Consider the following 26965-nt stretch of genomic DNA (forward strand, 5'->3'; position numbering starts at 1 on the left):
CTAGTCTCTTCTCCAAGAGAGGTTTCAACTCCTGGTGAGCAGAGGGGGCCTCCCTGAGGGGATTGATCCCCATGGCCTTCTGACTCGATCACACATTACCGGTGTTACAGTCCAGCTCTAGGAGTACTGAAGCTACCTTCAGTGACTCTTTGTCAGTGAAGTGGTCCTTCCACTTTGTGTACCTGTGTCCTCCGGTCTCCCTTCTTCCTCGAGGTCTTCGGAAGTTTAATTCGAGACGGAGGGGCTTTCCTTCTGGGGGCTCCAGGTCGTCCCAGACATCACTGGTACTAAGATTTTCGGAGTCTCCTCCTCGATGCTCCGTTCCTACTGCTTCACTATCTGGACCTGTTGTCTCAGGGTCCTTGTTTTTCCCTGGATCTGGATCGCTTGTCTTTAACTGCGCCCCTACTGTGGTCCTCGGGCTTCCCTGGCTCTGTCTTCATTGAGATGTTTAGAGCAGATAGGCCAGACTTTGCTGGGATCTGCCACGGACTGTGGCATACATAATTCTTATGGTATCGTACCTGTCGATACGATCCTCCGGTGTCCAGGATTTCCAGATATTCTGGCATTCCTTCCAGCTGGCTTGGGTTTCACCCTTGGCCTGGCCTTCCTGACAGTGCGGATCTCTACACTGTCGGTATGGTTAAGATATGGAATTGCTCCGCTCTGGTATCCAGTTCATCCTTTGGAGTGTTTTCTGGATTATGTCTCCACTTGTCCTCCCTAGGGACTCCTGGGGAGTTAGTAGTGGTTCTTTGTTCCCTCCGGGGACAGTCAATGGAACCGCTGGTTGTGATAGCCATTACATGGTCTATTGTTTAAGCTCTCTCTCTCTCAGGGTGTTTAAATCAACCAGGAGAGTGTCTGAATTGGGAGCGTTCTCATGTGGCTCCCTCTTCTGGAGGGCATCATGTCAGGGTGTGAGTTGCTCTCGCCCTGTGTTTCTTCTTAAAGTGGTTTTTAGGTTCCATATTATTCTGGAACTTATGGTATGGCCATTCAGTTCCCAGTCCTCTCGGCTGTTGTGGCCTCATGGACTGTGGTCCGGCCTCTTTGGCTTTATGTGATCCGTTCAAGTTCCTTATGGTAAGCGGACTCCTTATTGGTGGTCTGCGGTTTCTGGTTTTAACAGGAAACGATGGCCGGCCTATAATGAAATGTTGACTGGATGGCCTCGTATGTCTTCCTCAGGGGCCTACCCATGGGTGGGCATTTCTGTCGTTGAGGCTTGTTTTTTTCTCGGGCCGTGTAACCCTCGTGGGCGGCTCGTCGTGGCGCCTCGGCTGTTTTGCCTTACTAGGTGTCCACGTGGTCTTCTGTCCATACCTTTTTAAGGTTCTAGGCATTGGTTTCCTTTGCCTCTCAGGATGCTTCCTTTTTGGCGACGGATTCTCCTCTCAGCACAGGAGCGTCCCCACCCTTGGTTGAACTGCTTTGGGACATCCCCAAGGTCAACCCTGTGGACCCCCTATGGACCCTGAAGTAGAAAACAAGAGATATGGTAAGAACTTACCTTTGTTATCTCTGTTTCTACGAAGTCCATAGGGTCCACAGGGCGCCCGCCCTGACGCACCTGGCTTCATATGGGCTGTGTTACTGGTCACCGGCTTCCCGTCTCCTTTTCTGTGAGTATGGTTCTAGAGTGTTCCAGTTTTCTCTCTTTTTCTCTCCTCCTCCGGCCTTTGGCTACTTACAATCTGAGGTGCCTCTGGCTGGGGGGCGGGGTTATAGGGAGAGTGGACCCAAGTGCATCCTGGGAGCTAAAAGCTTTAACTGCGTGGTGCCCGGATTTGGTTCCCAACCTATACCCCAAGGTCAACCCTGTGGACCCTATGGACTTCGTAGAAACAGAGATAACAAAGGTAAGTTCTTACCATATCTCTTGTTTTAACCCTTACTGGGGTTATCCACTACAGATATATCCCTTCTTTACTTGGGATAACTAATGCACTCTGTCTAGGTACAGGTACCTTTCTCAGTATAGGTTCCAGTACTCAATATTATGGTCTTGTCAATATCTCATAAAATGAGGCTATAAAGTGGCCCCTAGGTGCACTTCCTATCAGTACATAGAGAATCCAGGTTCTACACCATCCTCAGGACCTAATTGTTTAAATTACAACAGACAGCAGTTCTGCTCCTGTGCCTGAAGACCTAGGGCCACCCTCCGAATAGGCAGGGGCAGGCCTGGCTTCATTATATTGGTGAGTATCAAGTAAATCCTTGGTCCTGCGGTTCAATTTTGAATCCCTCTCGTTGTGATCACTATAACTTTCAAGGGTCACTGGTGGGAATCAATCATCAAATATGTAATATTTGTGTGTATCTTGACTGGTATAAGGTCTTATTTAAATCCGCCTTTTAACTAATACGCACTTCACCATTATAAGTATGAATGTACTGATGCACTAGCAGACCGTACATGTGGTAGATGTATAATCTCTATTGGTATACACATCCTTAATGTAACAAGCTCAGGTATAGATTCCTGTTGTACAATCTTCTTGTCTCCACTAACCGTTTGCTAGTTTTCTACAGTATTTACTAAGACAACATCGCCAGACTGAAGTCTGTGCTGTAGAGCATTGGTTCTTTGCCCACTGAATTACACTCTATACCTGACGTGACTGGTTGCTGTGAGATGGAAAAGGTCAGTGACATGCTACATAGTGTCTAGAGGGCTTCTGGTTGCTCACAGGTAAGCGGTACCTCACTAATGCCTCGGAAGATGCTCCTATTTCAGGCAACCTGACATTACAAGTCTCCCTTCCGCACCCTAGCTGCAGTCCTAGCAGCCATCCGCTCTCGTAATCAGTTGGCTCTACTACACTTTAGAGCTTTCCGGGCGTGTGGATGCATGGTTCCAACATTTAGAGTGCTCACTTCGGCAGCACATATACTAAAAATTGGAAGGATACAGAGAGGATTAGCATGGCCCCTGCGCAAGGATGACACGCAAATTCGTGAAGCGTTCCATACATAATTGTAACTTTATTCTACTAGAATCTGTTGGAGTTATAAAGGACTGTAGCGCATCTATAGGCTAAGGCACATCTTTATAGTACAGTGTGACAGTCTTTATTTTCTGCGCAGGGAGCCTGATTCCTGTTCAGTATCTCTGGAAATTTTCATCACACTGACAGGTATCTGATGGGTACCTTTATGGTTGTCCTAGTTCTCTAGCCTTGCTGTATGGGATGCTTCCATATATTGGTAGCTCTCCCTGGGTGGCTGTTGCATCCGTGCTCTTTAACTGCCACAGTATCCGGGTTGTTTCATACTAGGTTCGGGCCAGCAGTTTGTAATTACTACGCATTTGTCATGATTGATGTCAGTTGTTTGGGGTCATTGGTGTGGTTTTCTTTTCAGGCCGGCACAGAGCGTGTGCCCTATAGTCCCCGCCTGGGGCGCCCCATACATGAGTTTGAGACCAGCGGTAGTAATGACTCTCTAGGCAGGCAACTGATGGGCTGCCACTCACTCTGCCAGTGGTCGGGTAGGGGGATTTATATCTGCAGGGTTTCAGTTGCTGTTTGATCCCTCTGTTTCAGAGTGGTTGTACTGCTGTCTGACCCTTTGAAAGAATTGTGACCATAATTCCTTTCATAGCCACCTCTGCCTCATACCCAGTGGGATCTATAATTGTTGGAGACTTCCTTCCGCTGGTTGACAGCGTTGTAGTAGTTGGGCCTCAAGAATGGTCCAGGGCGACTGTTCGGTCTTGACTTTTTGCCTTCCTGTACACTCTGTGGACAGGATCAGCTCTGTATCTGTAGATTGGTATTATTATACGTATATCTATATGTATTCTGTCCAGCAGTGATGGGGGTCTGCTGTCTGCGACTTATTCAGCTTCCCATGTTCAATAATGGTTCGGGCTTGGTCTGTTTTCAGCTGAGCTTATGCTGATTTTTGATGTTTTCATCTGCGGGTGTTCTCTCACTAGCCATTATTATATTAAGATTACGCCGTAAGTTGTGGAATTTCTGTAGCTGTTAGCAGGGAGTTCTGATTGTTTCCTCTGCTCTGTGACACTTGATCTTGCCTTTCCATTGGGCCTATGATTCTTGGCGATCCTGGTTTTCGGTTTTGCCAAAGGATCTGCAAGTTCTCCGTGCTTCCCACCTGGGAGGTTGGCTTTGGGACGTCCCCACTGTCTTGAACACCAGTGTACCCTAGTGGATGAAGGAGAAAACAGGATTTTGGTTCTTACCGATAAATCCCTTTCTCCGATTCCACAGGGGACACTGGACGCCCGCCCAGCGCGGCGTACCTGCCGTGTTTGGTTCCTTTTTATATGGTTGTGTGACTTCATGTGTTCCCTCCGGTGGGTTTCTCTGTTCTCCTTCAGTCGGTATTCTTCCGCTCTGGTCTTCTCCTTCTCCTCATTTTCCTGTTGTCCTCCATCTCCTCTCGGGCTCAGTTCTTAAACTGGGTCTGATGGGACATAGAGGGGGAGGAGCCAGTCACACTTCTAAATTATTTAAAGTGCCAGGCTCTACTCTACCACCGTCTATACCCAACTGTCTTGAACTCCAGTGTCCCCTGTGGAATCGGAAAAAGGGATTTATCGGTAAGTACCAAAATCCTGTTTTCTGGACATGTGCCATCTGCAGCTGCTGTTCTCAGTGGACCGCATAAACATACATCCCCTACCTGCCTTTATTTTATTTATGGTGAGCCCTGACAGCCGGAGAGCAACTGGTAGGTTTGACCTTCTATTTTGGCAAATATGTCCTATGACCAATTTAGCAAAATTCATTAAGGGGGGAGCAGGTAGCATTAGCATGCTCTGGGTGCCATGGCTTCACGCTATGCCTCTGGGTGTCTGCAGTCTCGGTGTAGGGCAGGTGTGGCCAGACTTCCAGGCTCTCTGATCTACTTTTAAAGCTAAAAATCTTCATTGATACACAGGTGTCCACATACATCTAGCCTCCTTGCGCATTAAACAGCCCTTAGTCTATTTATTTTTTTTAGTGCAACTTTTTCCTTTTTAAAATGCGCCTTAATCGCAAAGTGATGTGAATGGGGACACACAAGCAGCTAATGCTGATTATAGGCATGCTGCATAGCATTTTATTCTGTTTGCGGCTGTATCCGCATGCAAAATGCTAAGTTAGTGTCAGCCAATGTAACGTAGCATTTTGCATGAAGATATAGCCGCAGTCGCACATAGAATATAAGCATGCCGCATATCATTTTAATCCGCTTTGCAAATGCGACTCATTTTAAGGGAAATAGTCGCACAAAAAGATGCTCGTTGCTACTGCAATGCACGGCGCTCACACGTAAAGAGACATGCAGGGCAAGGAGGATAGATGTATGTATTTGTGTGCACCCAAAAAAGGGGCGTGGTAAGCCAAAAAGGGGGTGTGACCTCAGCAAGGAGCTAGTGGATCGTCCTGCCAAAATCGCACATAAAAAAAAAAAAACACATTGGCCCTCACAGCAGAAAACACACACACAGTCCTCCCACAGGAAAAACAAAACATTGTCCCTCACATAAAAATAAATATACAACCTACATTAAATTGCCCAGCTCCCCACAGAATACTGACCTGTCTGACAGAGTAGCTCCCTGCCCTCAGCCGTGGGCGACACAACAGTCAAGGAGCAGCCACAGTGTAGGCCAGCTAGACTTGATCGGTCCTGGGTGCAGCTCTGTGACCCCGTTTTGGGTTCAGCTCCTTCGAGCTGGCCCTGACCCTGTGGCCCCCCTTAAACCGGCTCTGGCAGCGGCACAATGGAGGCTATGTGACAGACAGCAATAGCCAATAAGAATCAAGCAGATTCTTATTGGCTGAGGCTAAGTGACAGACAGCCGCAGCTTTAGTTCAGCACAGCTGAGCTAGACAATAAGAATCGCCCTGATTATTATTGGCTGCCGAGGGACATCCTGACCGTAGGTAAACATGGTAGCCGCACCTATGAGTTCAGTGCAGCAGTCAATAAGAATCACACTGACGGTTTTTTTATTTTTTTTTATTAGACGCTGCTGCTGGATGGGCTAATGGGATCGACTGGTGGAGTGTCTGCTCTAGCAATGTCTGCTGTAGGGAGTTGCTTTTATTTTGTAACCTACTCAGAAAAAAAAGTATCTGTCCTGATACCCATGTGTCTCATATTCCATTATAAAAAAAATAATCTTTACATTCAGCACTGTGTGCACTTTTCTTCCCTAATTAAAAAACATACATAGGCAAGAAATAAAGCCTAATATCACAATATAAAATCGTCAACTGAACAGTATAAAACAGGGCTGGCAAATACTTTGATCGCAATCTACCAATAGATCGTGACCAACTTGCTGCAGCAACTGGGAACGCGGTTCTCTGAAGTGATCAGAGACTAAAGAAGCCTCTGATTGCTTCAGAGACCAGCCTTCCCAGTGATGCAATGCGCGGGTGACATCACCCACAATATGAAGAGCCTGCTGGATCTAGTTAGATCCACTCAGCGGCAGGGAGTGTGGAACAGCGTGGAGAGGTAAGTACTACACAGGGGAGGGGGCATTACTTGGGGCACGGCATAAGGGGTGCTACTGGAGGCACTGCATAATGGGCACTACTGGGGATACTGTCTAAGGGCTCTTAATACAAGGGGCATTGCATAATGGGCACAACTACAGGGGCATTGCATGATGGGCTCTAATACAGGGGCCATTGCATATTAAGCGCTAATACAGGGGGCATTGCATAATGGGCACAACTACAGTAGGCATTGTATAAGGGGCACAACTACTGGGGGATAATGGGCATTGTATAAAGAGCTCTAATACAGGGGGTATTGTATAAGGGGCTTTAATACAGGGGGCGGGAATAACTACAGGGGAACTGCATAAGAGGCACTATTACTGGGGGCATTGTGTATAAGGAGCACTACTGTGTGTAAGTGAATAAGATTATGCTGCTGTTTGGAGTAATATGAATTGGGGATACTATGTGATTTTGTCAGGACAGACCCCACGTCACTTGCTATGAGGTCACTCCCGCTTTTCTGCATGGCACAGCCCTTTTTCGGGCTTGGTAGATCACAAAAGGTTTTAAAAGTAGATCAAGTCCAAATGTTTGGCAACCCCTGGTATAAACCGCATAGAATTGCAGAGCCAGCTACCATGGTTGGCAGATGTGAGTGCAGTACAATAAATAATGTAACTGGTATTTTCTCAGACGGGCAGTGTGTTGTATACAGGGCTAAGCACATGCTGAGAACAGTGAGCTTAAACGCTGGGCCCCATGTAAGTGTCTTTTAGGCCTGGGTTTTACTTAAAGTCCAGATATAGGAAATTTAAGTTTTAAATATAATTGTCCATTAATCAGACTATAAAGTAATTCTGCTTGTTTCATTCAAGGTTAATTGTATTAAGTTTGCAAAGGATTTGAATTTGGAGAGGTGGCTACATTTGAGATGTTTCTATTTAAATTAAAATTGTCAATTGAGATTATTTGCCTACAAATCCCTTGATGCAGAAATACATTTACAGATATTCTTATTTTTCTTCACACGTTACACAATTCAGCCCCTTACATTGTATCCATAACTTTTCTGCTTTCAATATTGCAAACCTTTTGTACAATCTTGACATGCCTCTTTGTTTCTGATGGTGTATTTTGTGGAAGAGACCCATCAAGATGATGTAATATATGGTATATTGGTGAATGGGGAGACTATATAAATAAACTGTAAGAAATAGTGAACATGTCACTTAATGGCATGGTGATGTTTTTGTTTTCTAGATCATTGTGTAATGCACAGGATTTGTGTAATATTGTTGCTCTGCTTAAGTTTAATATCTCTGACCATTTCTACTATATTACATCAGGACTGCTTTACTGTTATGGTTTGTGTGATGTCACTCCCATTGCGTTACCATCTTTTTTTTTAGTTCTGTGCATGCAAGGTGTGACCTATTGCGGACAACTTGTTCAACAATGCATTGACACCCTTATGTAATAGTTTGTAGTATACTTTTTATAGGTTAAACAGTAAATATGTATATTTCATAGTGTTACTTTTGTTTACTTTAACAGATCCTGCCACAAGTGATGCATGCAATAATAAGTAAGTATGATAAGCCGAATATTTGTTTTTTTAATGCATGGTCATTTGTTTCATGACTTCAGGGATAACTATTGGAAAGCCAAAGGATCTATAGGATGCCACCAAGGACTCAGGACTTCATGCGAATTTTAATTTTTTTTTTTTTTACGCTATTAAAAAAAGTCATTTATTTGTAATTTGAGGTGGAAATATTTTAGCCCTACAATGCAAATAGCTGCACATTTTGATGAAAAGCAAATAACCAGATGCCTGTGGCAGGCATAATTCTATACCACAGTGGTTCTTAAACTCTGCCCTCAGGACCCCACACAGGTCACGTTTTGCAGGTCACCAAGCAGGTGCACAGATGTATTTATTACCCACTGACACATTTTAACAAAAATCCACAGATGGAGCTAATTATTTCACTGGTGATTCTGTGAGGAGATCTGGAAAACGTGCACTGTTTGGGGTCCTGAGGACCGAGTTTGAGAACCTGTGATATACCATATTGGTAATATCACTTGCATTCTAGCCTTTGTATAGGCTCTTTTGCATGCACAAATTATCCTTTTGATATGGACTTGTGATCTTTCAATATCAATGTGTTGATGTTGTGATTAGACCTAGCACAACACCGCTATAAATGAAAACAAATACTGACTGAGCATCTGTAGATTATTACACTGTATATCTCAGTTAAGCCCTGATTGCCTCTGAGCAATGGGATGTAGCAATATAAGGTTTTGTCTGATTTAAGGATTAGTGTCCTTAAGAAATCCCAGGTCAAACTTGCAGCATCATATTAAGGTATGGTGGTTTCATCAGCCACATGCCACAGCGGGATGTAGTGAATTTACCGATGTCCAGGATGAGCGGCCGTCGAAAGCCCGACTCTAGATTACAGCTAGGTGCTGAAATACCAACGCCTGTCTTTAGCCCGACACTGAAATCCCGACAGCTGGCATTTCGAACGAACGTAAGCGGGGACAGGTTGACAGGTTAGTGTTAGCCACGGGGAGGGGAGGGGGGGGGGGTGGAGTTAGGATAAGGCACCCCTGGGGAGAAATTAGGGTCAGGCACCACACCGGGAGGGTTAGGTTTAGGTGCTGGCAGGGGGGAGGTTAGGCACCACTAAGGGAGGGATAGAGTAGGGAGAGGAGAGGGTTAATTTACTTACTAGCCCCTGTCGGAATGTTGAACTTTTGGGAAGCTGCTGTCTGGATATGAACAGGCAGCTACTCAGTCGCCGGTATTTCATGCCACAGCATCTTTGCATAAAACTGCTGTTCTAGTTTGGCTGGTTGCACATCTTAATGTGTACAATGAGAAAAATGGTCTCAAATGGAATCTGTATGTTTTATGTGTTTATAGAGCAGTAAATGTAGACTTGGAACCGTATTCCGTTAGAAGCAAAAAGCCGAGAACCGTGAAAAAGTATCGCCAATTGTGACTTTTTGTCAGACGAAAACCTGTCTCCGTGTTCAATTGCAAACTCTTTTCGCATACTCGAAAACGCAATGTAATAGGCGAAAAAGATTCGCCTATGAATAGGTGTCGAAAAAAAGTGCAAAATCGCTATTTTGGGTGCAAAGGTGGAAAAACCACTCAGCACCCTTGGGACAGCCCCCCAAAGGATAACTGCATAAAAAAAACCACCCCAAAAACTTACTTAGAAAAAGGAGGCGAAGAAGTTCAAAGTGGGGGTACAAACTTAAACTAGCAAAATAGTCTTTTAGGGGGTCTGCAAGTAGGGGTGAGGGTTTTTTGGATTGCAGGTGCGTTTTTAAAGATTTTTTTTTTTTTTAAACTTAAGCAACTGTAAACCATGCTTACACCCATTTTCAAGTACCCCAAATTTGACAGGACTACTTATTTTTCCCCAAAAATACTGCTTAATGCCATTCTTCACCACTAGTGCAAAGACGCTAATTAGAGTAAATTGACGCATCTTAAGTACCCCAAATAGCTTTATTAGGACTATTCGGGGGCATGTACATTGATCCCCAATGTTAGTGCATCTTTTGATGGTGTCAGGCTGATTTCCCCAATTCTGACAGTACTTTTAGCCTGGTTTGCACCCACCGGGTTGCATTTTCACGTGTCTTGGAATTGAATATGGCGAACAGTGGTGCGCGCATAAGTTTCCACAGCTCAAATATGCAATGCCGGAGAAAAAGTATCGCGCGTGCGAAACCAATTGAATATGGGCCTTGATCTTGATAACTGACCTCTTTCCTCTCCAATGATCTCTGGGACACCGTAGAAATAAACCCTAATCTAAATCTCTTTAAATGTGTTATCTATTTAAAGATGTTGACTTTTGTGTTTCTCCAACTTTTACCGACAATCATAATTTATAATTATTCTTCTTTATTCACAGCAAAAATAGTACCTGCCAAATCACTGGTAAGCCTAAGTATATTTTATACACAAGTATTTCTAGATAACTGAGTGGGAGGCAATCAGGAAGCCGACTGCCTAAATACCGGCAGCCGGCTTCCCGACTGTCTTATCCCGGCATGGGTGAAATGCCGGACGTATAGATGTACACGCCCGCATTTCCCCGACGCCGGGAGACCGGCGCCCGCCATCACGATCGCAGTGATGCCAGGCGCCGCGAGCGGACAGCCGCGGGGGGGGAGGGGTAGGTTTAGGGCTCCCGGTGGGGACTTAGGGTTAGGCACCCCCCCGGGGGACTTAAGTTTAGGCAGCGGGGAAGGGGGTGGTTATGGTTAGGCACTTTGGGGGGGGGGGGGGGGGAGTTAGGGTTAGGCATCCCTAAGGGGGGTTAGGGGGGTTAGGTTAGTGGATACTTACCTATCAACGATCGGGATTTCCAGCGCAATGCGGCCGGCGGTATTTCATACCAATTCCAACTGAGTAGCATCTTGTTTTGTTAACCTTTGATACATTTTCTCACTGATTTTAGGAATAAACACATTGCTTCATAGACCTGTTCAAGTTCCAGTGCACCAAGTAGAGGTATGAGAGATTTTATATTCTTACCTGTGCAGTTATAATATTCTACTGCCACAAAATACTATGGGGGGAATTCAATTCAGCGCGATGACTAATAGCTGCGAGAGGGAGCTCCCACAGCTATTCAATTCAACACGCTGGGTGCCTTGTCGGGAAGCTGGTAAGTCAGAGAATTCCGGCATTCTCCAAATAAAGTGCCTGGCACGCGGCTGTTAGCGCCGCGCTAAGCCAGCAAACAGCTGCGCGCCCGTCACTTTTGTCGGATTTCTCCTCTCATCCCCAGGGGGGTGTGAGAAGAAATCCTTTAGCCGCCTAAACAGCGCGGATTATTGAATAGCAGCCGGAGCTCCTTCCCGCGGCTATTCTAAATCACATTGAATTTAATTCTCCCCCCCCCTATATTTTTAAACTGTATGCACTTACTATTAGGCTACTTGTATATTTCAAGGCTTTCTGACTTTGGGCCGGATTTAATTAGCCACGAGAAACTTTTAGGGTCATTTTATCATTAGGATGGGGGTGTCCAAAGGGTTCTGAAAGAAATCCCCACATTTTTAGGCAAAAATAGGGATTTTGTATATTTTTTTTTTTTTCACCTGCTCTGAGATGGTGAGAACTTTTTTGCCTGTTTCTCACTATTCGACTATCGTGGGTGTAATAATTTACTGCGAAATTGCGGATGCAATAATTTACCGCGAAAACGGCACTTATTGTACGTAACTGAATCCGGCCCTTGATCTATTTCACTTTTTTCCATTTTTCACAATCACTTAACTCAGTCCAAGTTATTTCAATTAAAAATCTAATAACATGTTTGATACAGTGTAAACATCAATTATTGCTTTCTTCTTCAGGGTCCATAGGCTCAACAGGGAGACCTTTGGGGTGTAGGTGATGGGCACCACGCAGTTAAAGCTTTCAGCTCCCAGGATGCACTAGGTCCACTCTCCCTGTACCCTGTCCCAGAGGCACCTCCGTTTCGGTGGTCCCCGGCCGGAGTCGGGTAATTTCGCAGGGGGGGCTGTTTAGGCATTTTTCTCATGGTGCAGTCGCAGATCTCCCAGGACAACACGTGGTCTGGTCCCCCTGCATACCTCTCCAAAGGGTCAGCATATGTAGTACTATTGCCTGTCTGTGTAGTTGATTGTAGTGCCAGTTTGCAGTTGTTGTTATTTCTGCGTTGTATGTGACTAATTTAAGCGCTGCCTGTCTGTTTTCTATTCTGTCAGCATAGCTTTCCCTTTTTTTCTGACTTTGCCCTAACATATAGATGTATTCAGGGGTTTTCCTGTACCTCACATTTATAGAACAAAGTATTTGTGAGGTTGGTCACATACAGTTGGTCGTTGCACACTGCCATATTTGGGCTGCGTGCTCCTGCATCTTACCCAAGCATAAGACAGGACCAGTATATTGCATTCCTACTAGTATCCTACATACAGTGGTTGCTTTATACCCAGTGCCATATTACTCTGTTACTCTTGCCTTTGCTAGACATAGCTGAAAACAGGCATCTGCTATCAGACAAATTATGTGCTGCAGGCTTAAGTGAGGAGGATTTGAGATGGGTTTTGTACAAGAGAGACCCTCTAGGCTTCATTTTCTCAGGTTCTGGTGCGGACCACCTGGCAGTTCTGGCTGTCATTCCCCCTTTGGGGTGGCCACAAAAAGGTCAGGCGATGCAGGCCTCTTGTGCTCCCACCATGGGTAGACGAACTCTCTAACTCTGCAGAGTCTAATGGCTACATCTAATGCCTTTCAAACCATGTTGAAAGGTGAGAAGCCCTTGCCCTCTAAGTCCTCTAAGCGTCCTTTGTTATTGTCACAGTCCACGCAACTCTCAGATTCTGAATTATCATCTGAAGAGGCAGTAGACTCTCATCTCTCTAACCCCGACTCCCCTCTGGAGGAGGAGGAGTCGGTCAAAAATGTATTTATTCAGGGTCCATAGGGGGTCCACAGGATTGACCTTGGGGTGTAGGTTGGGAACCAAATCTGGGCACCACGCAGTTCAAGCTTTCAGCTCCCAGGATGCACTGGGTCCACTGTCCCTATACCCCGCCCCAAAGGCACCTCCTTTCATTGGTGCCCGGCCGGAGTCTGGTCATCATTTCACAGGGGGGGCTGAATAGCGGCCCCTAAGCTTATTTTATTTTTATGAGTGTAAAGTTTTTTACTTTTGACTTTTCAGTGCGTCAGATTGTCCATAGGACGTTTAAGCTGCCGCTTCGTCACGCCGCCGGCGCCGAGACGCCAGTACAGATCTGGGGATCTTGGAGGAACCCCAGAATGTCTGCTAGCTGGACTCTGCGGGCGCCCAGGACTGCTGCCGGATCGACTGGGAACAGGTAAGGTCGCGGGTCACCACTTGCGGTGATCCGCGCATTTATGAGGTCCGATGTCTCTGGGGACAGGCCGGAGGTGCTGGAAGTGGCGGCAGGCCCCTCAGATACCCCGTGTCTCCACTAGGCCACCAGGGACTTCAAGATCGGTAGCAGGATCCAGCCCCCCGGGGGTTAATAGCTGGCCAGGGTAGGCAGCCTTCCCTGTTGTAGCGGCTCCTCCCCTCAGCACAGCGCGCCTTTCAAGCCTGTAGTCTGGCATCCGTGAGCTGCTTCCTCCGTGGGCCATGCTTCCTCTGAGGTCTCCGGGCAGCCATTTTACTACTTTGGTGCAGCAGCAGATCTTTGGATGACAGTTGGTCCAGTCCCCCTGCGTTCCTCACCTATTGGGTCAGTGTACACAGCGCTATAGCCTTCTTAGACACTGAATCTGGGCAGTTGAATGTAGTGCCATTTGCAGTATATTATATGTTGTGTGTGTGTGTGTGTGTGTGTGTGTGTGTGTGTGTGTGTATATATATATATATATATATTTTTTTTTTTTTTTCTGCATTGTATGTGGCTTATGCTAGCGCTGACTGTGCTTTATTCTCTCACCTGTTAGTATATTTCTATCGTTTTCCTTTACAATCTGCCCTAATACAAGTGTACCTAGGGTGGTACTGAGACCTCACACATAGATAGATATATATATATCTATCTATTTATCTCTATCAATATTTGTGAGGTTTGTTTGTTTGATATTATATATCTGACTAACAATCATCATGGAAATATCAAGCAGATATGTCTGACCAGGAAATGGAGTACCATACTGCACCCATTTTTTGCTATCCTGCAAGTCATGTGCTGCAGGTGTGAGTACGGAGGATTTGACTCAGGAAGGGTTATGTATTAGGTACCATCAGGTGCCAGGCCCCCTTAAAGGACCCCCTTGGGCGGTTTGTTCCTCAAGACCCTGGCCTCCATTGCGGATCACCTGGCGCCCCCATAGTTGTAACCCGCTTGGGGTTACCTTAACATGCTACCCTTCCCTCTCAGGGTATCTCACAGTTCTTGCACTTTACCCCTGTGACAGACTATCGCTCCATACCAAGGTTTTTCACAGTACATGAAATTCCCTCAGGTACCACAACAGTCTGTCATTTCCCTTGCAGGGATTACCACAGCGGCCATCCTGGGTGGATGTAGTTTTCTAAGAAAAACAAGAAGGCTTAATATACGCCCTGTGGTATCTCCTCAGTCTGTACGGCTGTCTAACACAGTTCGTCAGCCAAGGGTGATCCGAATAATGTTTCGGACTCCTATTCCTCTCACACAAGGGGGAGCTTAAATCGAGTATTATCCCTGCTTGGGTGCTGGTGGTCAGGTCCACCCTAGTTGTGAGGAGGTCAAACCTGCACCTAAATCATATCACCCTCAATTTAAGCATTAGTGTCTTCGGCTGTTTTCCCCCCTCTCTGACCAGCGGGTGGATCACATGGCGGGGGTCTGGTAATTGCCAGATAAGAGGTATCACAAAAGCGTTGGGCCTAATGTTACCCATTCCCTAAGGGTCCTTAAAAGTTATAGGAATCACCTCCTGGGGTGGTTTCTCATGTTACTCGTCTGATTAAGAGCGCTACTATGCCTCCCATCCCTTCTCTTACGGATTCTACGGGTGCGTAGGTGGTAGCTTTGCCTGAAATCAATATACTCTCTTTCAGGGACTGTTGCCCCTCCTACCATGGCTATCGCAGTGGTGACTAATGCGATTGAGTGCTGGGCTGATGCATTTGTAGACCTTTTTCCCTCACAAACTTCTGGGGATCAGATGCCTTTTGCTGCTCACATTCAAAATAGTTTAATATGTTGAAGTAACAACATTGGTTGCCAGTCTCGTAACCTCTAGGGTTTCGCTTGTGACTGTATGCGCCGCCATACCCTATGGCTGCGCTCATGGAAGGCAGAGGTGGACTCCAAGATAGGTCTTAAAATGGAGTACCCTTTATTGGGGAGATCTTGTTTGGTCCTGACCTTGAAAAGATTGTAGCAACGTTGGCAGTATCACAAACAGCAAATTTCCGTCTTCAACTACTTCCACTACTGGGCCTCGGACTAATTCTGTTAAGTATTTTTGTTCTCAGGGAAAGCCTAAAGGCCAGTCTTTTCCTAGGCTGTCTGCCTCGACGAGGGCCGCTATACCCAGAACCAAGCAGACTTGGACCTCCAGATGTTCTGCTTCTAAACATGAGTATAAACCTTTACCCTAATGGGACTGGTCTTCATCTGGGGTATCCCAGAGTGAGATGCCGACACTTTCAGTTCACCCAGTGCCGGTGTGACTCCACCACGGATGCTTGGGTAAGGGATGGGGCCTCTCATGGGTATGCCCTCTCCTTGCTCATGCGGCCTCTCCACCTGTTTTGCTACACAGGCTCTACTGCAGACCCGAACAAGGCCTTACAAATACAGAATGCTATACAGCCCTTGCTGTAAGCAGGGGTAGTTATGCCAGCCCCGATATCTCAGCGAGAGATGGGTTACCATTCAACTGTCTTTCTGGTTCAGAGGCCGCATTGTCCTCATTGGCCTATCCTCAATTTCAAAGCCCTGAACCAATTACTAAAGGTGCCTAGGTTCGGGAGGGAACCCCTACGCTCCATCATCCGCGCTATGGAACCTGGGGACTTAATGGTGTCGCTGGGTATTCAGGATGTGTACCTATGGGTACCTATAGAGCCCTCTCATCAGCGTTATCTCAAGTTTGCTGTGCCACAACAACACTTCCACTTTTCAGGTTCTGCCCAACCCCACTGGGGTTTTCCAGATTTAGGGTTTTCATGACAACCCACCTGCTCAGGGTATCCGACTGCTCCTGTATCTGGACGGCCTCCTGCTCTTAGCAGGATCACCAGGGTACTTCAAAGATATTTTCAGTTAACCATTGCTTTCCTTCACAAGCACGAAGGGTTAATCAACGGGGAAAAAGTCCTTCCTGAATCCCTCAGAGGGTAGGTTTCCTCTAAGAGACCTGCTAGATTTTCCGAATCGGACAATCCTTCTGATGTCTGACAAGATCTCCACTTTTCAACTACGAGTGCGCAGATGTCTCCACTGTCGACGAGTGTCATTACACTTAGTAATGCGGATTCTGGTATCCATGGTGTCTACATTAGGAATGGTGGAATATGCTTCGTTCCATTCCAGGCTTTTGCAAAGATTGATCCTCTCCAGGTGGAACGGGTTTCTCCATCGAATCAATGTTTAGATGATTATGCTCTCTCCGGAGGTGCATCTGTCTCTATCTTGGTGGCTATGGCCATCTCCTCTAAAAAGGGTCGCCCCTTTTTGGATCGTGGACTGGGTACTCCTTACAACGGATGCCAGTCTTCGGGGCTGGGGCGCAGTGACCGGTCTGCACTCCTTTAAAGATTGTTGGACATTGGTCGAGTCTACTCTGCCAGTCAGCATTTTGGAACTTCGAGCTGTCTTCGGGCCATCACTCTGGCCTAATGCATACTTCACAGTAAAACGGTAAAGGTTCAGTTCGACAATGTCACAACAGTGGCTTACATCTAGGAGACACTAGAAGTTGAGCAGCGATGACAGAAGTGTCACACATTCTGACATGGACCAAGGGTCACCTCCCGGCCAGCTCTGCAGTGTTTTTTCCGGGAGTTCTCCATTGGAAAGTGGGCTTCCTCAGCCGTCACGACGTGCATTCCGGAGACTGGTCTTTTCACCATGAGTGGTTTCAACTCCTAATAAGCAGGTTGGCCTCTCAGAGGAGGTCCTCATGGCCTCCTGCCTCTATTACACGCTGCCGGTGTCAGTGAAGTGGACCAATTTGTGAACCTGTTTTCTCCAGTCTCCCTTCTTCCTCGAGTTCTTCGGAAGTTCAATTGAGACGGAGGTACTCCTGGTGGCTCAAGATTGACCCAGTCGTCACTGGTATTTAGATTTTCAGAGTCTCTCCATCGATACTCTGTTCCTGCTGCCTCAATGTCTGGACCTGTTGTCTCAGTGTCCTTGTTTTTCCCTGGACCTGGATTTTGTCTTTGACTGCGTCACTACTGTGGTCCTAGGGATTCTCAGGCTCTGTCATAATCGGGATGTTTAGAGCGTGTTTGCCGGTTTTTGCTGGAATCTACCACAGAGTGTGGCATACTTAATTCTTATGGTATCGTACCTGTAGCTATAATCCTTGGGTGTTTAGAATTTCCAGAAGTTCTGGCATTCCTTCCCGCTGGATTGGGCATAGCCCTCCGCCTCGCTTCCCTGAAAGTGCGGGTCTCTGCACTGGTTCGGATATAAAATTGCTCTACTCCTGGGTATCCAGACCCTCCTTCACGGTATCTTCTGGATTCTACCTCCCTTTATCCCCTAGGGGCTCCTTGGGATTTGGCGGTGGTTCTTTGTGTCCTCCTGGGGCCTCAATTTGTACCACTAGTTTTATGGCCCTTCCGTGGTTTATAGCTTGGGTCTCTCTCATGGCATTTGCATCTGACAGGAGAGTGTTGGAATTGGGAGCGTTCTCATGTGGCTCCCTCTTCTGGATATTTCACCAAGGCGGGTAGTGAGTCGCATTTTCCCTGTTTTGTCCTAAAGTGGTTTTTAAGTTCCATATTATTCAGGAACTTATAGTACAGACATTTCAGTCACCAGTCCTCTCGGCTGGTGTGGCCTTATTGACTGTGGTCCGGCCTCTCTGGATTTAAGTGGTCCTTACCTGTTCCTTCTGGAAGTCATACTCCTTTATTGTGCTCTATTGTACAGGTTCAGTCTGACAATGCCACAACAGTGGCTTACATCAACCATCAAGGATGTACTCTAAGTTAGGCAGCAATGACACAGGTGTCCCGCATTCTGACATGGGCCGAGGGTCACAGCCTGGCCATTTCGGCAGTATTCATTCCTGGAGTTCTCAATTGGGAAGCAGACTTCCTCAGCCATCACAACGTGCATCCCATGGAATGGTCACTTCACCAAGAGGTGTTTCAACTCCTAGTGGATAGATGGGGTCTCCCAGAGGTGGATCTCATGGCCTCCCGACACAATCACAAACTGCCTGTGTACAGGTCCAGAACAAGAGATGCCGAGGCAACCTTTTGTAGACGCATTCAGTGAGGTGGACCTTTCCAGTTTGCGTACCTCTTCCCTCTAGTCTCCCTTCTTCCTCTAGTTCTTCAGAAGTTCAATCAAGACTGAGGCTATGTCCTGCTTGTGGCTCCAGCTTGGCCCAGATGTCATTGGTACTCAGATTTTCGGAGTCTCTCCATCGACACTCTGTTCCTGCTAGCTCAGTGTCCGGACCTATTGTCTCAGGGTCCTTACCTTTACCCAGACCTGGATCGTCTGTCTTTGATGGCGTGGCTCTTGAGACATTCCTCCTAAGGGCCAAAGGATTCTCTAGCTCTGTCATCAACATGATGCTAAGAATGCGTAAGCCTGCTTCTGCCAGGATCTACCACGGAGTGTGGCATTCATGTTTTCAGTAGTGTCGTACTAGAGATTTCGACCCTCTGCTGTTTTCTATTTCTAGTGTTCTGGCACTCCTACAAGCTGGATTGGAACTGCCTACGCCTGGCCTCGTTGAAAGTGCATGTCTGCACTGTCAGTGTGGTTCTGACGTAGAATTGCTCTGCTCCATGATATCCACACCTTGCTCAAGGGTTTCCTCCACATTCAACCTTCCATTGTCCCACTAGTGGCTCCTTGGGATTTGGCAGTAGTTCTTCAGGCCCTCCAGGGTCCTCCATTTGAACCACTAGATTCAGTGGAACTAGAGTGGTTAACAGCTAAGACTCTATTCCTTCTGGCTATTGCATCTGCCTTGAGGGTGTCAGAATTTGCAGCGCTCTCCTGTCGTTCTCCCTTTCTGATTTCACCAGTACAGGGCTGTGCTTCGAACTCACCTTAGTTCCTTCCTAAAGTTGTTTCTAGTTTCTGTATTAATCAGATTATAGTACCGGCTTTTCAATGACCAGACCTCTCAGCAGGTGAAGCCTCCTTGGATGTGGTTCGTATTCTCAGAATTTAAGTTGACTGTACCGGTTCCCTTTGGAAATCAGACTATTATTTGTGCTCTCTGGATTTCGCATGAAGGGATGGCCAGCCAAGAAACAAACATTGGCTAGATGGCTTCGTATGACTTTTTCAGAAGCTTACTCACAGGCGGACTTGCATGTTCCTACTTCTGTTAATGCTCATTCTGCTTGGTCTGTGGGTCACTTGTGGGCAGGTCGCTGTGGCACCTCTGCTGTTCAGTTGTGTAAGGTGGCCACGTGGTCTTTTGTCCAGACCTTTCTAAGGTTCTATGCCTTTGATACCTTCGCCTCTCAGGATGCTTCCTATGGGCACCAGATTCTCCTCCCAGCGCAGGAGCATCTCCACCCTTATAAGCACTGCTTTGGGACATCCCCAAGCTCTACTTTTGTAGAGCCTATGAACTCTGAAGAAAATGAGTGCTGGTAACAACTTACCATGGTTAACTCTTTCTTCAAAGTCCATAGGGTTCACAGGGCACCCGTCCTGATGCACCGGGCTTCATATGGGCTATGTTGCTGGTCACCGGTTTTCCATCTCCTTCTGTGTGAGAATGTGATTCTTGTGTACCAGTCTTCCTTTTCTCTTTTCCTTCTCCGACCTTTGGCTTGTTACGAACTGAGGTGCATCTGGCTCGAGGGTGGGGTTTAGAGAGTGGACCCAGTGCATCCTGGGAGCTGAAAGCTTTAATTGCGTGGTGCCCGGATTCAGTTCCATCACCTACACCCCAAGGTTTCCCTGTGGACCGTATGGACTTTGAAGAAACCGTTAACAAAGGTAAGTTCTTACCATAACTCTAATTATTAGCTATTGTTCAAATTAGAAAGTGGGAAAATGGTAGCAATGTTCTTTGTAATTGAGCTATTCTGCCTACAGTCTGTTTTCACCAGGCAGTCATTATTTTAAGTGTCTGAAAGTGCTGTAAAAAAGAAAGGAATAACCAAATGGGTATAAACAGGCGCTGAAATGAGCTGTTTTATCTAGCAGCTACTATAATAAGGGATTGTCACTCCCTAATACACATGGAAAATACAACAAAAGATAGTAGCGCTGGTAATATCAATTACTTGTGATTCATAAATAAATATGGTACTGATTAAAAGTCAAAAAATATTTAATACATATATATCATTAAAAATTAATTACACTATTTCCAATTGGATAAGCAGTAAGCACATAACAATGACAAAATGTGATCTCACCCACAACCTCAAGTCTGTATTGCCTGTTCAAATAAAGCCCTTATAGGGTAACATGGAATTAGCCAGTAGAGTACGTGAAGATTAATTGCTGGATTTCCGTCCTGGTTACTGCTAGAGGGATGTCCCTTTTATGATAAATAAATGGCTGGGTCCTCAGATCATGCATTGTACATAAACAGCAAGCTGGCTTTGCCAGTGATGTGTATCTCAAAGGCTTTAATCCTTACGACCCCAACGGCTCATGTAGGCAAAAAGGTATAGTCCAGATGGATGTATCCAAATAGAGGTAGGTATTGTGGGGGTGATGATCCAAAAGGCGTTTCACTGCATCTAGGTGCAGCTTTATCAAAGGTATCTGGTTGATGATCAGACTCGTGCTTTTATACCCCTCTAAGTGGGTTTGTTAATTAACACCTGATTACAATTGGAAAGTACCATACATAAAAAAAACATTCATGTTTCATATACTGCCATCCTCTTTAAATTGTCTTTCAATCTTCCCAATGTAGGACATCCCACATGGGCACTCTATCTGATACACTACGTAAGGAGTATTGCAAGTCAATTTATGTTTAATAAAAAACTTAACAGAGAGGAAGGCAGAACACATCACCAGGGATTAGATATCGGCACTTGACACATGTACATCTAACGCACCCCACCTTACCTACTCTACCACTATCTACAGAGAATGGGGTAATATCAGTTTTTACTAATATATCTTTGAGGTTGCGCCCACGTGTATAACAAGGCATCAGTTTAGTCTGACCTAGACCAATCTCCTTGTCAGACTGAACCAATGGACAAAATTTCTTAGCTGTACTATTGATCCGGCTACTAACCTGACTGTAATGGTTAACCCAAGGAAGAAACTCATGTTTCTCACGTAACTCCACACTCTTCAACAGATCCTCCCTATTAGTCCTCAAAACTTTCGCTTTAGAAGATAATAAATCTTTCAATGAATACCCTCTTTCCAAAAACTTCGCTATCATGTTATCCATCTGTTGTTCTGCAAGTAAATGGTCTGATGTAATGCGTCTAACGCGTAAAAGTTGCGAATACGGTAAACCCTGAATTAAAGAGCGTGGATGACAACTTGATTTATGAAGTAAATTATTACAATCAGACTCCTTTGCAAACAAACTGGTCTTAATTTTCCCTATTTCTAGAAAGATACACATCTAAGTAATTCGGGAGTCACTGATATTAAGTCAACTTCACCGGACTGTCACTTATATTGTGTGCTTCAATAATTTTAATCAAATCATTTTTGGGGCCTCGCCAAAAAATTAATAAGTTATCTATATAATGTGTATAGAAGGCAATACGCCTCACAATTTCATCATCAGCAAAGAAAAGCTCCTCCTCGACTGCAAACATACAAATATTAGCACACGATGGGGTCCACACTGGACCCCATCGCACAGCCCATAAACTGAAGAAAAAATGGATATCATACAAGAATTTTTTTTAGTAAGTATGAGTTCCATTCATTGCAAAATCACGTCCAATTCAGGACCCTCATAGTCCGGATGTTGTGTCAAATTTTTTTTAAGAGTCCTCAAACCCAACTCATATGGGATAATTGTATACAGGCTAAAGATGTCCAGGCTACAAAGCCAAATTTCTTCATCAAAAGATGGTAATGTCTGTAACTTCCTCAAGAGTGTTGAAGTATCCAATAAATAGCGAGGATGTGAGCGAATACAAGGCTGAAACAAAATATCCAGATAAACTGATGTAGGATAGAATAATGAATTCCTGGCAGAAATGGTAGTCCGGCCCGGAGGGTCTACCATTGATTTATGTAATTTTTTCGATGGTATAAAATAACGGGACTAACTGAAATAGAGGCAACAATACATCTCTAAGTTTGACGGGTATCAAATTATTCTCTGCCGCATTATCCAGAACTAGTTTCAAGTCTTCCTTAAAACGATTGGTTGGGTCACCTGGTAATTTTTCATAAACAGTTATATCATCCAGATGTTTAGACACCTGTGATTAGTAATTCAGGATCTATCCGATTACAAAGGCACCGCCTTTGTCTGCAGAACAAAATATCAAGTCCTTGTTGTTAGACAATTCATGTAATGCCCGTTTCTCAGACTGATTCAAATTATGTCTTGTCTGGGGCAAAATCTCAACCTCCTTAGCAACCTTAGTGCTTAGGACTCACAAAGTCTTAATAGTAGAGTTGACAGACTGAGGTTCAAATGACGACTTAAGCAAAAATCGGGACAATTTTGCAGGAATTTCAGGAGTATTATTTATCATAGGAGGTGTTTTGGTAAAAATACTTAAGTTTCAACTTACGCTGCAACCCAAACTGCTCCACTTGCCACTGCAATGGGTTAAAATCAACTGTCTGTACAAATGATAGGCCTCTGTTTAGTACTGATAGTTCTGTATCAGATAAATGGTAAGAGTATAACTTGACCACTAAGTTCTGCGTAGTACAGGAGGTCTTCTGCCACGACCTCTGCCTTTCGTTCTGCCCCCCCCCCCGCGGCAGTTATAACCTCTAAAGCATCTGGGTCTTGTGCCCTTGAGGTCATCCCTAAAGGGACCCTCTGTTTGTTTTTAACGGACCCTGATGGTATAACCTCTGTATCACTGGCCTATGTCTGGATTTCATTAGATGAATCTGTCAATATTCTTATTCCTGTTTCACTGAAAAAATTGTTTAGGCATTCCAGGTCGTCTAATTGGATTAGAAAATTGGTATAGTGTGTTACTCTCATAGTCCATATCCACTTTAGACCTATTTTCTTTTTTAAACTTAATTAGGTCCGTTTTATATGCTGGTTATTGGTGCGTCAATTTTTCATACCATTTGGTATTCAGGTCACCCTCCAAAGTTGGTTTGTGCAAAGTTTCAAAAGTTGAATTTTATCTTTAACTAAATTCAGTTCTTTGGTAGATTGTTCTATAATTAAAAGCGTTAGGTCAAATGAACATTTGTTTAAAATCGAGGCCCAACGTCTACAAAAGGAAGGATCGTTTCTTCCTATTGTAGGACAACTTTTAACCCTTAATCCCCTAGGGATTTTTTTTTTGCACGGTAATATTCACTAAGGGTTAATCCATGATAAAGGAAATCAATTTCTTTTTTCTTTAGTCTGAACAAATCGAGATATAAAACATCTACAGGGATGGTATTCTGATGTTCACAGCTTTGTACATTAGATAGAATTGTTTCAGCCCCGGATTCAGAATAACTAAACGTTTCACCAAGGATGTATGCTGAAAGCCAAGGTCATTATCAAACCCTTCAGCCATGGTTACCATCCACAAACTTTTGATATAGCGTTCTCAGCAATGAAACTAATAATATAACAAACGGGTCTTTAAGGTGTTGAATCGTCCAGGACCAATTTGCACAGAAAAATTTAGCCTTCATAGCGATCTTAACCATAGATGTATCCCAACATATAATGATCATTCATCTGTGACACAAAAATTGATGCAATATAGTCAAAAATGCAGGAACTAGGAAAAATATAAAAACAAAATCCAATCAGTGGATCCAACATAAGATATCCAGAAAACATGGTAATGTAAGTTCACCGTAGAAACAGGTAAAACACACTATGCTAAAAATTCAAAGTGGAGGGTGCCTTAACAGGTGGACCTAGGACGCCAACCAAAAGTTTCACCAATACAGCAAACACATCGGGGTCCGGCACTCCTCGTAACTTCCAATACTTGGCTGGGTGCCTCCACAAACGTAGGGTACAGACAGCAGCAGGTGTGGCACTCCAGGCAATAAACCAACAAGGGGCAGCGTTTAAAAAGTCAACGTTTCAATGTCTTTAATCACATTTTCCTCAGGACATACAAATAAACAAACCAGTCCCTTACCTTATACCCCCAGTGGGACCGCGTGTACAGGCGGGGCGGGACCACTCACCCGGACGTATGCTTGGGCCACTGACGTCATCTCCGGGACACCCACGTGACCAGAGGACGTGTCAGCCTGATACCATCACCATAGTAACAATACACCAAAAGTGGACAAAACCTGCAGCAAAAAAATATTTATCTATTCCTTTAGATGTTATCTGAGTAGTATTTATGGCTATGAATATACCTAAAGTACATTGTGATGCTGATAGTATTTTTTTGCTGCAGGTTTTGTCCACTTTTGGTGAATTGTTACTATGGTGATGGTGTCAAAGAGAAAAAATAATAAAAATTCTGAGTTATGTAACAGGTCTTCCGGTTTCCCGGTGCCCGATTACGTAATGTAAACAAAAAATTATTTACAATATATCAGGGGTACGATCACATGTCTGTCACACACTGGAATCCGGACTCCTGCGTGACGTGCAGTCTCATAAGTCAGCCTATCTCTGATAGGGGGTGTGGATATTGATCCGATCATGTGCTGTTATCACATGATCGGAATCAGTCCACATCTTGTAATCATATGACCCAAAGTTTCACCTATCAGATTAAGGACATTTCCTAGGAATTTTGGGGTTTGTAGTCAATATTTATTTCCTAATGTTATCCTCCCTCTGATGAGAAACGAGGGAGAAGGGAAATTACAGAATAAAAGAAAAATGGGTAAATAGACAGGAGGAGATAAATACCATAGCGGTCATATGGCTTATAGTTGTTGGATATATGGCTGACATTTTATTTCATAATAGATATATACACATATATATTTTATATCAAGAATAGTTACAATCCCAAGCTTTTAAAGAATTATAAATATATTCTCATTAATATTATAATCCACTTATTCAACAAAAAATGAATATAAATAATAAGTAGGATGAAAAATGCCAGTAATTATCTTTTTATATTTTTCTGTAAATTTGATTTTTTAATATAATTAAAAATCCTAGCACAATTGTATATCCTTTAGAGTCAAACTCATTTATCTTACTACTAATATCTATCATGCTAGGATATTTCAGCTATTCGGGTTCTCGAATGGGAAGCTGTATAAACCTAAATCTCCAGTGAGAAATAGTACATGTCCTATATAAAACAGAAAAGATAAATACAGGGTACATTCTTAATATCTATAACTAAGTTGGAAGGAAAGAGATGGTCAGGTCTGTATTACTAAATTAAGGAGGCCTTTATAAATTAAGTAATCAGGTCTCTCTAGAGTGGTTCAGTTGATAGAGTTCAATTCAATCGCCTCATTCAGGCCATCTGGATGTTTCTGAACATCCAGAATACTTCCTGTTTACATAACTTATTGAAGCGATCTCCACCTGGTCTTGTGGCTGGAATATGTTCTAGACCCACTAATTTTAAACATTTTGAATCTCCATTATGGTGATCCAAAAAATGCTTAGATACCCTGTTACTATTTTGTTTAAGATGTTCTACGATGCTCAAGTAATCTACATTTGAGCATCCTCGTAGTTCTTCTGATGTATCTAAGATCAGTCACAGGTCAGCATATAAATGATGTAAGTACTATTACAATTAATAAAACTCTTTATTTCAAAAGAATCTTCTGTTTTCATCTTAATAGATAATGTTATATTGACAGTATAGTTACAAGTGATACACCTATTACTCCCACACTTAAAAAATCCTTTCGGTTTGGATTGAAACAAGGGGATTTTTTTGAGGCTTTACTGATTCTTGGTCAATAGATGATTTTAAAAGACTTGGCGGACCTTTGATGGACCTGTTTTTATGAATAATGAACACAGGTTTGTGGTGAATTCGGTCACACAGTGTGATCTTGTTTCAGAATGTTATAAATTTTTTTATATTATATTTTTAACTTTAGAATATTTTCTGTTGCAAGTAGAGATGAAGGTTACTTCCTTACTCAGATCTTTATTCTCCTTTTTACCTTATTTTGTCAGATTCTCTCTATATTTCTGACTTCCTTCAAAGCTTTTGTAACCACTAATTCTGGATAGAATTGATCATGCCCTCAGCCTGTTTTTCAAAAGATTCAATAGTGGAACAATTTAAGGTGCATACACACGATCAGATTTTTTCTTCAGATATGGACGATAACGATTTAAAAATCGTTCAGTCGTTCATATCTGAAGGAAAATCGTTCATATCTGACATGCCTGAACGATGGACGATCAACGATGCGCGTTCCCGTTTGTCAGATAACGATATCTGACATCTGATGGGTTTGCAGTCAGACTTGGACGATTCCATTCATTTTAATGCAGTCAAAAATCGTTCAATCGTTCAAATCGTTCAAAACTTTGGTAAAATCGTTCAAAACTTTGGTAAAATCGTTCAAATCGTTTAATCGTTCAGTCGTTCATCTGACAAATCTGACAAGTCTGACAAATCTGACCGTGTGTACGCTCCATTAGTTTTAAACGAAGTAATTGGCTTTTTGGGTATATTTCTTTTCCAGGG

The 26965-nt window shown here is 44.2% G+C and overlaps 1 protein-coding gene and 1 non-coding gene across 4 annotated transcripts in view; both read left to right on the plus strand.

Annotated features, from left to right (window-relative positions):
• The window catches only part of LOC148442377 (uncharacterized), a 138005-nt gene that overhangs the window by 70651 nt on the left and 40389 nt on the right, over nt 1–26965 (plus strand). For all 3 annotated transcript variants that reach the window (XM_088464013.1, XM_088464015.1, XM_088464014.1), the window contains 3 exons: nt 8034–8064; nt 10427–10452; nt 10976–11028. In XM_088464013.1, coding sequence (XP_088320139.1) covers nt 8034–8064; nt 10427–10452; nt 10976–11028 — 110 coding nt within the window. The remainder of the gene's footprint in view (nt 1–8033; nt 8065–10426; nt 10453–10975; nt 11029–26965) is intronic.
• Nucleotides 2879–2986, plus strand: LOC148442378 (U6 spliceosomal RNA). Its single transcript, XR_015875823.1, has one exon. It is a non-coding gene; the product is annotated as a U6 spliceosomal RNA (small nuclear RNA).

The sequence above is a fragment of the Taudactylus pleione genome, unplaced genomic scaffold (genome assembly GCF_031769625.1).
Source record: "Taudactylus pleione unplaced genomic scaffold, aTauple2 ptg001562l, whole genome shotgun sequence".
Classification (NCBI taxonomy): Eukaryota; Metazoa; Chordata; class Amphibia; order Anura; family Myobatrachidae; genus Taudactylus; species Taudactylus pleione.